This window comes from Vicugna pacos, chromosome 16 (assembly GCF_048564905.1).
Source record: "Vicugna pacos chromosome 16, VicPac4, whole genome shotgun sequence".
In the NCBI taxonomy this organism is placed as follows: Eukaryota; Metazoa; Chordata; class Mammalia; order Artiodactyla; family Camelidae; genus Vicugna; species Vicugna pacos.
The window spans coordinates 37,706,742-37,722,431 of NC_133002.1; the positions used below are offsets into that span (position 1 = coordinate 37,706,742).

At 50.2% G+C, this 15,690-nt stretch overlaps 1 protein-coding gene across 8 annotated transcripts in view; it reads left to right on the forward strand.

Moving 5' to 3' along the window:
• Window positions 1-14,725, forward strand: part of RFFL (ring finger and FYVE like domain containing E3 ubiquitin protein ligase) — a 62,355-nt gene extending 47,630 nt beyond the window's left edge. For 6 of the 8 annotated variants that reach the window (XM_072938934.1, XM_072938931.1, XM_072938930.1 and 3 more), the window contains exons 3-7: window positions 3,755-4,153; window positions 7,173-7,256; window positions 8,209-8,419; window positions 9,574-9,597; window positions 12,036-14,725. In XM_072938934.1, coding sequence (XP_072795035.1) covers window positions 3,755-4,153; window positions 7,173-7,256; window positions 8,209-8,419; window positions 9,574-9,597; window positions 12,036-12,217 — 900 coding nt within the window. In that variant the 3' untranslated portion in view covers window positions 12,218-14,725. The remainder of the gene's footprint in view (window positions 1-3,754; window positions 4,154-7,172; window positions 7,257-8,208; window positions 8,420-9,573; window positions 9,598-12,035) is intronic. The other 2 variants (XM_072938936.1, XM_072938937.1) reach the window with 2 other exon arrangements.
• The last annotated feature ends 965 nt before the right edge of the window (window positions 14,726-15,690 follow it).

The window sequence follows — 15,690 nt, forward strand, 5'->3', positions numbered from 1 at the left end:
TGTCCTGGAAGTTTGCATTTATTTTCAAGAGATGCCCCCCGCCCTTGGGCTTCTCCTCAGCCAATTCACGGAAAAAGTGGCCAATGCCCTCCAGAACCACATTGTCGAGGTTGAAATAGAAGCCCAGAGAGAGGTAGGTGTAGGAGGCCCGCAGAAGCATGTTGACCAGTGGGTTGACGCAGGCCTCAACCTCACTGGAATAATTCTGACCAATCTGAGAGCTCATGGTTGATCGGTAATAAGGAGTTAAGCTCACAAAATGGTGTTGGCTGGTCCCAGAGGCTGAAGATAGCACAGTGACTGGTTCTGAAGGATGCGACTGGAAAAAAGGTTGAAGGGTGGTTGGAGACTGGAGCAAGGAACGTCCCTGTGTCTGTTCCATCCAAACACTGTTGAAGCAAGAGACAGATCCGTGGGACTGCTGAACGCACTGTGAATTTTGTGAATATTAAGGATGTTTTCTCCTATGAGGATTTTGTACTTGTAATTTCGTGCTTAAGTGGATCAGCATCTTACTTAAGGGTTTGGCATTTAACAGCCAGCCGTAGGCTTTTGAAATGCCTTTTCTAGAAGTGGTTGAATTGAAATGATTACATGGATACTATCCTTTTTTTTCCCTTTCTTCATCGTGGTCAGTATTTTCTAAACGCTCACTGGGTACAAAGCACAGACAGCATTAATTAAGGATTTGATAGAAAGATGGAGCCCTTGCCTTCCTAGAGTTTCCAGTCTCAGAGAGAAATGGCAGGCTGGAATTTTGCCACAAACCAAATATCCCATCAGTATTGGTAACACCTCCATGTGGTTTAGCTGCAGCCCTGACGGTTTTGGAGGGAGTTTGGTGCCCAGCCCCTTTTGTTGGACCAGTTCGAGGAGGAGGAGGAGGTGGTGGCTTGGCAGGGAGGTTGTGCTTGGAAACACGGCAGAGGTATTCAAATCTCAGTGTAGAAAGAGCTGGTGGCTCCGAGGTACTGGCCCAGGCTCAGAGATGAGGCCCAGGGGAAAGGGAGTAAGAGGTGACTGTGATACCTTTTTGTGCATGGAGTGCCCACCTCCTGCTAAGGTTTGATATGCTTGATCTTGTGTAGTACTTCTGTAGACCTTCGAGGTAGGCTGAGCATCTGACTTTACAGGTGGGGAATCTGATGCTCTGGGAGGTTATATGTTTTGCACAGGTCCGCTTAGCTGGGAGGTGGCCGGTCAGGACTTAATAGTAGTGTGTCACTCCTCAGGCTGCCCCTTCCCCCAGTGGGCTGCAGGGGGGAATGCCTATGGAAGGATGGTATGGAGGAGGGGTTGGTGGGGGGTAGAATGTGGGGCTGGCTGGTGCCAGGGAACATGGCTGCGAAGGGGGCAGAACACAGAAGGGCAGTTGGGCCAAGGGGAGCGGTGGGGGGGGGCGCCTCTGCGGGGCGGTGCCTGCCGGGGAGCCCCTGCCAGCCTTCCAGTGCTCGTGATTATGTGGCTCTTGGAGTTTGTGCAGGCTCTTCGGCTCCACTAAGTTATCTTTCATCCCACCTCGTTACTCAGTTGGTTTGTACCATTAGCTAGAATTGATACAAATTTTGCACATTCTTCCCACATATGTTGACAGCTGCTTTTCCTTCTCCTTTGTTCTCTCCTGCCTCTGCAGAGTGGGCTTTTAGACCTTTCTCCTTTCCTTCAGGGTATGTTTCAGATGCAAGGACTTCAGAGTTCCTGGTGAGCTGGGGTTGGAGACATAGAAGCTGGGCTGCTGCCTTTGCATTCTGACCTTACATCCAGTAAGCCCCACACCTTTGAAGAAGAGAGTTGTTTAGATCTGGCTGCTTGAGCAACTCCGAGTTTTTTAATCGTGTCGGCCTAGGTCCTGCCAAACTGCGTTGACTTAAATAATATTCCAGGTCAGGACCTACAGCTTTATGACCTGGACTTCTGGTCATTTCACTCAGTTCATCACTCAGTTCACATCTCATTATCCAGTAGAAAAGCTATAGATACAAAGGAACCGCCACACGTCAAAACATCCATTTTCCACCTGAGTGCTGGTCCCAGAACCATTACGATGGCGTGTACAGCTGTGCAGCCTTTCAGATCAGTTTCTGAACATTTTATTGTCTGGTTGTAACAGTGTAGGGAATAAAGAAGCTTGATATGTGTCCTTTCCAGTGCTTTCCAAGTATTAATAGTCAAAAATGGATGGTAGCTCATGTCTCTTTACTATACGAATGACACTTAGACAAAACTAAATATAACTACCTCAGCTATGTGGAGTTTGACTTCAGCTCCACACAAGAGTGGCTGTGATTTCAACTCTGGGAATCTAAGTCTCTTGGGCATTCTTGTTAGCTTGAATAGCTTTCTATACTTAGAAAAGATGGAGCAGAAATATTTAGATTAATACTCAAGTCACCACAGGATGAAAAGTTTTTAATTTTTTTAAAGGATTAGTGAGTGAGCCCTCCAGGATCATCCCCGTGGGCCCAGGGATGACCCCTGTGGAGTGTGGCCTGCTCCTGGCTGGAACAGAGCTTGGTCAGGTGTCAGTGTGCTCACTCACCCTGCGGGAGGCTGGGGATTTGCTTCCTGCGAATCTTGCAAGCCTTCGTGTGTTGTGGTGTCTGCGACTGTGGGAGTAGCTGCTGCCAGGCGGTACCAGCTTGCCTGCCAGGCGCTCTTGTCGCCCATCCGAGACGCTCTGTACTTTCACAGACGAGAGCTCCCTCACCACGTCCAGAGGGCCTCCTGTTGCTGTCTAAGTGTTTGCCTTGGATATGCTCTCATGCACCACTGAATCCCCAGCTCTCCGAGTGGGCCTTCCTGGGGTGGAGAGCCTGGGCACCAGCCTCAGTGGATGATGGGGCCCTGGGTTGGGAGTTTGGAGACAGAGAGCCAGGCCCTTGATTCCTCTCTGCTGTAGGCTGGCGTGGGGCCGTTAGGCAACAGGGCCTGGTGGGAACAGCATGACTGTGGGCATTAAACTCAGACATACTTGGAGTAAAACCCAGCTCCACTCTTTGCTGCTGGCCCTTGATCGTGGTGCTTAATCTCTCTAGGCCTTGGTTGCTTTGTCTGTGAAACAGGTACTTTGCAGGGTTGCTTTAAGAAGTAAATGGCAAGCCAAGTATAGCTCTAGCGCATTGTAGCCCCTCAGTAAACTCAGTTAGTAATATCTGCAGTAACAACAGTCCCCATCATAACCTTTATGCATTTGCTCTCTTATCTGAGCGATAAAGTAGAAAAAATCATACATAGTTGAGGATTTGAATCTTGGATCTCATCATTGAAGGCTCATGTGTCAGCCGTGCCAAATGCAGTCTCTCCCCACTGCAGCAGTTCCAGGGGCTGGTTGCTGTTACCTTGCCTGCTTTACAGACGAGGAAACTGAGGGCCAGAGAGGCTAAGTTACACTGCCAAGGTGGCGCCACAAGAAACGGAGGCCAGAGACTTCATAAAAATGCAGGGCTTTTTTATTCCAAAGCTGGTAGTCTCCATTCATAGCCTCCATTTCCCCGTCAACAAGATGAATAAAGTGAGCCTCAGTTGAAACAATCCACATAGTGTCCTGTGTGTGGATACGTGGTGTGTCCAGGGCCTCTGCCACCTCTGAGTGGCTTTTAACCTGAGCTCTGCAAGGTGGCCTGTGCCCCGGTTGGAAGAGGAGCTCGGTGAGTGATGGAGGAGGCCTCGCGGGCCAGGCTGCCCTCAGCTCCCGATGCTCTCTGTCTTCTTCTCACGGTCTGACGTGGTTTCCTCTGCTTCTTGCTCTAAACAGCAGACCTGCTTGGACTGTAAGAAAAACTTCTGCATGACCTGCTCGAGCCAAGTGGGGAGCGGGCCCCGCCTCTGCCTTCTCTGCCAACGCTTCCGAGCCACAGCCTTCCAGCGGGAAGAGCTCATGAAGATGAAGGTGAAGGACCTGAGGGACTATCTCAGCCTCCATGACATCTCCACTGAAATGTGCCGGGAGAAGGAGGAGCTGGTGTTCTTGGTGCTCGGCCAGCAGCCTGCCAGCGCCCAGGAGGGCAGGACTCACGCCCCTACCCTGTCCCCGGACTTCCCCGAGCAGCAGGCCTTCCTGAGCCAGCCTCACACCAGCACGGGACCGCCTACCTCCTCCAGCCTCCCCTCCTCACCTGCACCGTCTTCCTCCGCGCTGCCAGCCCGGGCTCAGGTATGGGCCGTTGGCGGCCTTGCGGTCTCTGCCAGTTTGGGGCTCGTTTTCCTCCCCCTCCCCGTGCGGTGGGAGGGGCGAGGCCGAGCATCTCAATTATGTGACCCCGTTCTGCTTACTGATCGTGGCGGATGCTTTCTGGACATCAGACTCCTGTTTTCACTTTTTTCCAGAGATACTGACTCAGGGTACCAGGTTTTTGTTTTTTGTTTGTTTTTAATACATACATATCCCAGTTAGACAGCTTTAAAAATTTAATTGTCACAGAAATATTTTGAGAAAACTCACTGTTAGTCTCTGCATTTAGTTCTGTTCAGCTTTGTCGTGGTCTTCCTTAGTGGGATAGGGAATCCGGTTCCTCAGTGGCCATCACAAGGCACAGAGGGAAAAAAGGACCGTGTAGAGGGAAGGGAGAGGAGGGAAACACTGACTTCCTGCAAGGACGCCACTTCTCTTGCCAGCCTCTGTCCGGGTGGGGAGAGGTGGGCGGGCCGGGGGACAGTAAGCGGCCTCTTCAGCATCCCAGTCGGGCCTGGGGATGGTCAGCACAGCACAGCGGATGAATTACGAAATAGGCATGGCAAGGGTGGAAGTGAGTAATCCACTGCTCCTGCCCTCAGAAAGCCCCTCTAAAGGGGGAAGGTAGACAGAAACCAGCTACAGGGTTAGAGTGATGCTGGTGGACCTCACCATTGTGGGAGGCGGGAAGGTGTCCCATAGATAAACTTCAGTGCTTTGGTGACCCTTGTATTTCTATAGCTTGGGCAGTAGTGGGAGGTTTAGGACCTAGGAGATCCGGTTTCCACGTCCAATTTGTCACCGATCCTTGGGTCAACATGGGTGAAGTTTGATCCTTTACAGTGAAATGGGTGGGGTTAGTGGTCCGGACCACTTTTGCTCTTGGCAGGATGCTGGAAGGACTGACTAGCACAATCTCATGTCTGAAGAGCTCTGAGCCTCTCAGAGCAGCGTGTAGGGGTGTTGTCCGTCCCTCACAGGTGTGGGTGGCTGCTGCCTCGTGTTGATGATCACCTCCTCTGCCAGGACGGGGCCCTGATTCAGCTCTGACGAGCACTGAGGCATAAAGGCCACTGTGACAGCTCTCTTTACCTGCAGGAAGCTCGTTTCACTCCCTTGTTGGCTCCCTTGTTGGCTGCTTTCTCCCCAGCATGCTCTGGAGTTTAACTCTTTCCAGAAGTCTGGCTCTGTCTGCTGGACAGGTTTTACCTCCTGCTCTGACCTCCTCCCTTTGCTTGGTTGAGTGTTTTTCTCTGTGGGGAGCCAGGAGAGTACCGCGAGGGAACCCCCCCCAAAAAAAATTCAGGTGGGTTTTTCAATAAAAGGAGTTGGTTTTAAGCTTTCTTTTATTAATCAGAAGTTTCCAGACTGTACCCACAGGGCATACCGTGTTATCAGATCTCATTGGGTACTTCACTGGTTTTGTCAGATGGCCTACAGTTCAGCTCACATCCCCTGTTGTGAGGTCTGCATTTTGCAAGCCAGAAGAACCGGGGAAGCGAGGTGACTTGTGCAAGGCTGCCCGACAACTGTACAGTGAGCTGCATCAGGGTGCCCATCTGCTCGGAGCGCTTGCCGCGCCCGGCTTCCTTCCTTTTCCTGTTTCCCAGGCACTAGTTGCTGGTGGAAGGAAGTGTGTGGAGTGAGCCCAGCAATGGGCAGATCCTCGTGGTAGGTTCTGATTTAGCCCACGGGCAAACCAAAAAGAGAGGAGTGTGCTCTGCAGCATGAGATCTAGTTTCTCTTTCTTGGGGAAAACAAAAAGGATATATAAAAGCTGTCTACTTAGGCAGAGGTTAGGCTCTGAAAGACTAACTCCAAGGTGACACCAGGAGGCGAGGGGTACCACATCCACTTAAAGCTAGGAGGAAACTAGACAACGTTTTAGATGCATCTTCTTCATACATGTATGCTGTGTATGGGAGCCCGTCATCACGTGGCAGTTTTGGTGGTGTTTGTGGCTTCTGCCCTTCACTTCCACTGTGAGGTTACTTGCCTCTTCTTAATTAGCTCCATATTATGCATCCTAATTTGAGATGAGTGGCTGGGGCCAGTGAGTGACTGGTTTTTCAGCTTGTCCCTTTTCTGGTGCTCTGAAGAGTCTAGTGGAAAAGGCCTGTGAGCTCAGATACCTCTTTGCTCTGGGCTCACACTAGGCCCTTTGCCAGCTGGGAGCAGTGAGTAAAGAGGATCTAGTTAAGGGATTTGTGGCTTATATGGTGATGAGATTTAGGAGACTCACTGTTCTGACTACTCTTTGCAGTATTCTGGAGGAACCTCTTGAGAAATTAGAATTCTAAGCAGAATGAAACTTCTTAAGCACAGGCATTTGTCTGATACAGTCTTAGGCTAATAGATTCTTAGATGCATTAAAATAATTCTGACCAGGTTTCAAGACAGCTCTTAGTAATAGTGCACCCTGCTGGTTGGAGCACATTTCTAGAACGTGAGAGCAGTGATTAGCCGGAATGGAGGGGATAGGGTGGTGAGGGTCTGGAAACCGTGTCTCATCTGGGCCAGATGGGGAGGCCAGGGAGATTCAGTGTGGAGGAAGGGAAGACATGATATGAACAGTTGGGAAGAAAACAGTTGACACTGGTCTGAGGGTCAAAACCAGGGATGGTGGGTGGAAGTTGTAGGGAGGGCAGTTTGAAGTCATTATCAAGAAGAAACTCGATGGCAGAGAGCAGTCCACAGAGCAGTGGGTGTGTGACCTTCCTTCTGCTCAAGAATGTTCAAGCTGAGACTAAACTGACGGTGGCGGCGGTAATGCCATCCTGGTGGTGGGCAGAATTAATGCACTCTTGTTCTAGAGTTGACATCTATTTGTGTTGTTTTTCTGCCTGACAGTGTTGCTAAAGAGCAGCCTTTGTAATGCTGTTGTGCAAGATTCCAGATTGCTGGGGGAGACGGGAGCACTGTGTGAGCTGGGGAGAGGCCTGTGCTGTGCAAAGCCCTGGGACATCTCTGTGGATGTCATGGCACCTTTCTCTTCCCACAGGCCAATGGCCATGTGTCTCAGGACCAAGAGGAGCCCATCCACCCGGAGAGCACGGCCAGAGCACCTGCTGAGGAGGAGACCCAGGTGGGGCCTCTGATCCCCCCATGTTCTGAGGCTGTCCCTAGGAACCTCTCAGCCGACTCAGAGTGGAGAGAGAAGGATCAGTGTGTGATGACAGTCCTTCTGACACTCTGTTTTCAGGGGTGGAGTTTAGTGCTAGCGTTCCACAGCGACCTTGGAAGGTGTCAGTGTGGAGCTGTGAGGTCACAGCGGAGAGTGGGGAGCCGCATGGCCCACTAGTTTCGTCTCTTGATTCTTGGAGCTGCCAGGGGGTAGGCTCCTGGTGCCGCTGTGTGAATCCTGGCCTTTCTTTCTGCTTCTAGTGCACAGCAGCCATCGTCAGGGTTAGGAGGCCAGGTAATCAGGAGGAAAGGTGAGAAGGGGTTCAGGCCTCGGCCGTGGCGGGGCCAGTCCGGAGGGCACAGCCATCAGGGCCGTGGAGCTGCGGTCGAGGCTGCGGAGAGAAGAGCGCTCCCCAGGAAGTTGGCTTCTTCCGTGGGAAAGCGGAACTCTCCCAGGGTTGGGGGGGTGGCCAGCACCATTCTCGTGGGTTCCTTGTGCTGCCACATTTCACCTTCACGGGAACCTGTGTGGTGGGGCCTCCTCTTTATGGAGGGCAGAGGGGCTCAGAGGTGAGCAGCTTGTTCCATACTCTTTGAGCACTAATCAGTGGAGGAATCAGGATTCAGAACTGGGGCCGTCTGACCCAGACCAGTGCTGCTCCTCCTGCCGGGTCACACTGATTGGTCGGTGTGTGGCCGGACGTGCCTGCACACGGAACTTGGGTCAGGAAGAGGCTGTGGCCTATTTTGCGGTGCAGAGCACCGTACCAGGTCCTCCTCCTACCTCTGTTCCTATTCCTCTTGAGGTCAGTCATCAAAAGTTACAGGGAGATGAGGGCTCTAGAGTCCTTGGAGAGAGAGCCTTGGCTGGGGCTGGGGTGCTAAGCCCACCGATCTCATCTTTGCCTTTGCAGTCCGTGGACTCAGAGGACAGCTTCGTCCCGGGCCGGAGGGCCTCTCTGTCTGACCTGACCGACCTGGAGGACATCGAAGGTCTGACTGTGCGGCAGCTCAAAGAGATCCTGGCTCGCAACTTCGTCAACTACAAGGGCTGCTGTGAGAAGTGGGAGCTGATGGAGAGGGTGACGCGGCTGTACAAGGATCAGAAGGGACTGCAGCACCTGGGTGAGGGGCCTTCTGGGTGGCAGCTGCACAGATTTCCAGAGTGTTGGCTGTCATGCTTTATAGTTGACATCAACCTGACTAAATTTCCATGCTTTTAGCCCAGGAAGGAGTCACCTGACGCATTCGCACCATCTAATAATAGCTGTCCTTTGGAGTTGAGTGCTAGGATCAGGTTAGGCACTGGATCCTTGCAACAGTCTGTGAAATAGGCATTAATACATCTTTTCTTGTAGAGCCCAGATTTGAACTGAGGATTTCCTGGTCTAAGCCTCTGGCCTTTCCCACCATACGTCCGTCCCCCACTCCATACTCACTGCCCCCTCTGCCAGTACTTACCTGTGCACATACCGCGCAGGAGGGCTGTGTCTGTGTTGCCTGCACTTGGGCTGTTCCTTTTGTTCATTCCCAAAGCATTCTACATGATATCATTTTCAGCCATGCCCAGAAAAGTATCGAGGTCTGTGGTCAAATAAGTTTCTGGGAAAAGATACTTTACAGAGAGAGGTGTGTTCAGCTGTCTGCAACTCCGCATTTCCCGAAATGACTTCACTCAGAAACTACCCTCATCCCTGCACCCCCCCCCCAACTGGCTTGGATCCCTCAGGTCAACATTTTGATTCCTTGCCTGCTAATAGTGGTTGAAGTCAGATTTCACATTTTCTCCCAAGAGCTCAAATTCATCAGAGTTAGGAGACATCTGACTAGTCACCTGATCACACTCTTCCCTTTGGGATTGTCCCCAGAGCTTCCCTAGAGTGGTGAGGACCTGGGGAATAGATGGCTCTGCTGGGAACTGCACCACACTCCCTGGCTGACTGGAACAGACTGCGCCTCCTTTCCTGACTTTAATCCTGGCTTCAAAAGCAATAGAAAAGGACATTGTGCCTATGAAGTATCCTTCCTACTCGGCAGTTTTGTTCATGACAAAGCAGTGGAATCCCTTTTTCTAAGACTAGACCAGACGCACCGGCAGGAGCTGTGTGTGAGTTCTCCACGTGTAGCGTGAGTGAGGAGGGCCGGGGGTCTGTCTGGGCTCCTGGCCGGCCTGGGTCCCAGCAGGGGAGCAGTCAGAGTTCAGAAGTGAAGTCAGGGTGGGTGGAGACTTTTCTCATGCCATCACATGTTCAGATAACTTCTTTCTCTTCCCTTTTCAGTGTGTGGTGCTGAAGACCAAAACGGTACGTAGTTGTTCCTGTTTGGGAACAGGCTTAGGCTCTCAGCTCTTCTGTCCTTTCCCTCCATCAGCCCTGATTCCTGTTAACAGTCTGAGAATCTTGAGCATATCTGTATCCAGAGAGGGTGTAGGGAGTTCACTGAGAACCAAGGCTTCTCAGCATCTTTAGAAAATCCCATTGCTGTCCCTGGGAAGGGAGAGGAGTGGCAGGCAGCACACCTAGGGGCAGCATGATCTGCATGCCTCTGGATTGTCAGAGTGCAGAAACCAGCATTTGTAAGGTATTCCACAAAGCAAGTGGTGGCACCTGGCACGTCCGGATCATCTTCCTTACTCCTGGGACTAAGGCATTCCCTCCCCTACAGTTTTCACTCTATTTCGGTCTAAGTCGGGAGAGTCTCTGTGCACCTTCAGGGAAGTCACTTGGATATTTATCAGCTTCTGGTACCAACCCAAAAGAAAGGGTGTGATGACCTGATAACCTTGTTTATACAGGGCTGGGCAGTGGTTAGAGCTGCTCTGGGAACAAATCAGGGGAGGTGTCACATCTAGTGCTCTGTATGGCACTCAGCCACCACTGGGCCTCTGGATACCCCCTGAACGCATTGCAGAAATCATACTGGATCATTCTAAAATATGTCAGCCGTTTTTGAAAGCCTGAAGGCTGTATGGTTGTAAGCTTTTCACCAAGAAAGAATGTTCTCAGTGTAGGGGCCTGCAAAGCATTTTAAAACTTTTTTTCAGAAGACTCTCCAAATTCATTATTTAGTAAAATGGCCTTTTGCTCAGAATGGGGCACAGTATTCTGGCTGATAAAGTTTCGAGAGTTGAGCTCCCTCAGATCATTTGGAGATCTAGACCCTCTCCTAATACCAAGATCTGGCCACTCCACTTGGTGTCTTCCTTCCTTTTTTCTGATTCCCTGGGACAATGCTGGCACCTGAGTTGATGGGCTTGTTAATCCTGAGAGAAGTAGTCAGTAGTGAAATTGTGTAAATTATTCTTGCTCATCTTGGGTATTTATATAATTCAGTTGTTTCCAAACCTTCCCTGGTAGGGCCAACAGCTCCTCCGGGGGGTAAATAGGTTTCACTAACTCTCATAGCCAGCCCACCACAGGTATCTCTTCACTTTTTCAATAGTCCAGGAACAAGAAAAGAAATGCAGAAGCAACAGAGTATGAGGGAACAGCAGAGGTGGCTGGTACTAGGCCAGGTCAGGCTACCAGTTAAAATGTGCTGGAGATGGCTGCTTGGACGTGAAGGTTTTTCTGTTCCTGCAGCTGAACTAGGATACTGGCCGTGCCCACTGTATGTTACCACTGGCACAAGCCAGTGAGCTGTCACTGAGAACAGTCTGCACTGAGCAGTTAATGCTGTCTTGGAGTCCCTGCCCTCAGGCCACTTGCCCAGAAGCCTGCCTGCCTTAATTTGAATCCTTGGGCAAGCCACTTAACTCTTTGGTCTCAGTTGCCTCATTTATAAAATGAGTAACAAGAGTACCTACTTGATAGTTTTTGTAAGGATTCAATGAGTTAAAACATGCAAAGTGTTTAGGACCCCGCCTGGCTCCTGGAAGCAATTCAGTAAATGTGAGCTGTTATCAGTCCCTTGGGGCATGTTCATTTATCAGACATCCAGAGAGCATCTCCCACGTGACTGGCGTTTCAGGGGTTCAGAGATGAGAATCAGACCTCAGAGCATAAAGCAGAAGCCAGTTATATAATTGTAGAAATTGAATTTGTTGAATTTAGGAGCCCATATAGTGTAGTGGGGGAGACAAGTAGGCAAAACCAGAAATCCTAATCCAGTGTGATGAGCAGTCACTGGAGTATGAATACAGTTGTGCGTGGGGTGCACAGAGGAGGAAGCCGTGATCTCTGCTGGGCTCTGGCACCAGGGGGTCTGAGAGGGAGCCCGGGGGCAGTCTGTGGCATGGCCCAGGGGCCTCCCGTGATCCTTGGCTTTATTAAATTGGGGATGTATTTACAGATAAGCCTCGTGATCCTTAGTGAACTGTTCCTTACAGCTCCATCTATATCTGAACTTTTCTGAACCAGTTTTATCTTTTCAGCATGTTCTGCCTCAGGGGATATTGAGTCCCTGAGTGCCATTCATTCAGTGGATTACAGCCTCAATTGTACAAAAATGACTTCTTTTAAGCTTTGAGGACTTTGCTGTATTTAATTCTCATGTTCTAGGATGCCTTTGATCTTCAAGTTCTTTACTTTTCAAATCTATAGCCTGACCTACAGAGGTGCAGATCAAACTAGCAAGTGGAATTAGTTACTGGGGGAGAGTTTTCTAGTTCTGTCTGAGGAAGCGTGTGGATTTAGGGGGGTTTCACAGTGTGCCTGTTCTCCCCACCCCGTCCCCACCCCATACACTTAAGACAGTCTTCTTACTGTCCCCTCTGCCCCTTTTCTGCTCTGTGTGGGTACAGGGGGAGCAGTGCCGTCGAGTCTAGAAGAGAACCTGTGTCGGATCTGCATGGACTCGCCCATTGACTGTGTTCTGCTGGAGTGTGGCCACATGGTGACCTGTACCAAGTGCGGCAAGCGCATGAACGAGTGTCCCATCTGCCGGCAGTACGTGATCCGAGCCGTACACGTCTTCCGATCCTGAGGGCTTGTACCGGCTTCTTCAGTGCCTTACAGGGACATAGCTCAAGGTATCTAGGCCCACAGTTGGCCAGCTTGCAGGGGGCAGGCCAACAAGGAAATCTGCAGTGTTCCCAAGACCAGGGCAAGCAATGATGCTGTGTCACCTCTTGGCATGCCTGTCTTGGTTCAGAGGTGCAGCTTGGGGCTGGCAGAGCCCGAGGCCAGTGGGAACTGGTAGATCACACGGGCAAGTCCCAGTTTCAGTGATCTTGGGGTGATTATGGTGACTGATGAAGAGAGGACTTTCCACAGTTTGGACCATCTCTTCCTTCCTCTGAGAACCTAAACAGTTTCACCCTTCCTCCTGGAGTCTGCCCACCCGCCTGAGCTGTGTGCCTCTGTTTCACCCATGAGAAGTCTTGGTAGAGATGCCTCTCTTCCTCCCCAGCACACCTGGGTTCACTTCTGGTCTCTCTGGCTTTCTGTGCTTTACAACCAACCTTTGCTAAAGTCTCTTGCTTCATTACCTAAAATGCATTCTTTCTTCAGACCAAAAAGATGTTAGCTTACCAGACCAATAGTAATCCTCCTTAGGACAGGATTTGGGCCAGTAAACTTATCACTGGTGAGAAATGAAACACAAATACCATTGAAAGTTTTTGAAGTCGTTAAGAATTGCTTCCTAAAGTGCTGGGATTGGAAGCTATCAGTCTCCTGACCGGACCTTGGGAGCCAACAAAGCATCTAGCTCTCAAACTCCTGGGAAATTCTGGTCTCTGTGCGTGAGCTGGTGCATGGATCATCTCTGCTTCTCCTCTTAGGGCCCGACGTTGCACCATCCTTCATTCTAGTTTTTGAGAAGAGGGAAGGCACTGGGTGGAAGCAGTGGCTTTCTGCTTTGCTTTTGACTTCTCCAACAGAGAAGGCTTCTATCAGTCTTTCTTGAGAATGAAGTCTTTTTCCCGCGGAGGTTTTAAACACGGTCTCACTGGAGGCACAGACTTAGGCAGAGAGCCTGACTCTTCTCTGGCCAGACTTCCCATGAAGTTCCTGGAGGCCAAGTATGCAGGACAGAGTACCTGAGAGGTTCAGAAGGTACTGAATGAGGTTGGATTCAGCCCTTGAGTAGACAGCTGGAAGTTTTAGTTCCCCAGGTTGGTGGGGACTCCCTACTCCCATTCCCTTTCTTAGCCTACTGACTTGGGGGCAGGTCAGGAACAGGCATTCTCCAGGCCCTTTAGGAAGGACTGTGGAATGAATTAGTGATATTAGGGTCTTTTCACCACTGGAAGAGCGTAAGGAAAGTCTGCTGGAGAAGCTTAGCCAAGCACAAACATGCATACGATCAGAAGAGCGTGTGTGCAGCCATGACCACTGGATGAACTATGCAAACCCTAAACACCTGAGGGCCTTGGCAGTCACGCCTCCCCACCCCCACAGCCAAGACTTTGAAGAACCAACCATGACTTTGGAGAGCAGTGAGAAACCTCTAAGGGAACCTGTTTATTGGTACCGCTAATCCTCTTTGGGGGAGTGAAATAATTTCATAAAGTGGCTGTCAGCTGAACACTGGGCCACTTACCTCCACGTTATACCAAGTCCTCAGTGATTGATTCTGGGCTACTGCCTTTGTAGGGAACTGGGGGGTTCAAGGTTTCCCTATGAAGACACCATCTTTCACCTTTCTGCTGGACAGTAAATACTAGTTTACAGTGCCTACTAGTTTAGCAAAGGATTCAAGCTACTTCTCAGTCCCACTGTGAAGCAGGTCTGCATGTATGCAGCTCCGTTACAGCCTAGCAATAACTGCAGAGCAGAAGCTGGCTCTGTCTCCCTGTTTAAAACTTGCTTTCTCTGTTGAGGCCTTACCTCTCCCTACCTCTGTTTCCCTCCTAGACATGAGTTAATATCCGGATGATTGGTTTGTAACCTCAATAAGAGAACTGATGTCATTTACTCATTTTGGAGAAAGAACCTGCCTTGAATTCTTCTAATCTCTTTTGGTGAAGGTTTCCATTTGGGGAAAAAGGTGTCAAACACTCCCCTGTCCATTTTTTGTTATCTTCATTATTTTACCAGATAAAAGTTGGGAATCCCCAGACCCTATGTTCAGTTACTATCTAATCTAGGCAGAGACCCTGACTTTTATCCTTTAATGCTCTCTCCTGCCCCTCATGGATCCTTGGTCTTAATTATCATGGAAACATCTAATTCTTCCAGTTATTCCATGGCTTTTGCTGTGATTGTTCTGAGATTTCAGTTGAGACTTGTTTTAAAAGCCTTGGATAGCTGACTGGTTCATAATACATTGCAATAGCTGGATCCACGCTAGTAAGAGTAAGCTGTACAGGAATTAGTGCTCAATATATATTGTATAAATTTGTTGAACTCTTTTGGATGTGAATGTGTTATTTCAAGTGGCTTATATTAATATTTTCTCAGACTTACTTGGGTGTTAAAGCAAACCCAAATGTGTATTTTTTGTTACAGAGCTCTGCTTTATAATTTTGTAATAAAGTTCCATTATAGATGCCTGTCCAATCTGATGTGAGGATGCCAGAGGTCTGTTAAGTCTGACATGAAGTGATAAACCACAGGCTAATCCCAGGCCGTGTGCATACAGGCATGCTCTTGATAGACTGCATTATTTTTGGAGATGCTTGGGCCATGTGGCCTTGGTCATGGAAAAGCCTAGAAGACGATGGGAGCTGGGTAGGAAAAGGACCAATCCTCAGACTAAAATAGCTTCGAAGAAGCATCAGGTGAGTTCATTTGACTCCGCCTTGGTAGAGCTGGACCTTAAAGACGTGGGTAGAAAGGAATCTGAGGGCAGTCAGGGTGCCTAGTTAAGTCTTCACATGACCCTGGGAGATGGACAGGAGCTTGTGGATGCAGCTGTGGTGGCTGGAGTGTGGCTCTGAGGTTGGCCCAGCCTTGAGGCACACTGCCATGTCTGTGCAAGTCTGTATACCTTCCTGAGCAGGTGCCAGGAGAAGGGACTCCTGAGAACGCAGCCTTTGGGAGAGCTAGATTAAGCGCAACTCTGCGCTGTGACTGCCTGAAGGAGAAGGCGTTGTGCCAGAAGGGTGTAAAGGCTTGAAGCTGAGCCACAGCACTTTGTCCTCATTGTTCTGGGCGGCTGACCCATACAGCACCCAGGATGACCTCTTGCCTGCTGCCAACCAGAAGCAAATAAACAAAGGCTCAAAAGAGGGCAGGCCTCCAGGGCTCTGCCGGGGAGGTTTAAGAAGATACTGCTTAGGATCTTTGGAAGTACACGAACACAAAATTGTAAATAACCTCAGCAGCAGAAAAAACAAACGTGTCAGAAAGACTGGAAGGAAATAAACACCTCTGACAGTGACCTGCAGGTAGCGCACCCAGTGAGGGGCAGGCCTCTTTGCTGGGCAAGTGCGCCCTGAGTGAGACCGCAGGGGCAGGTGGGGCTGGGTCAGCCAGGCCAGAGGGCAGCGGCAGTGTCTGCGGGCAGAATCC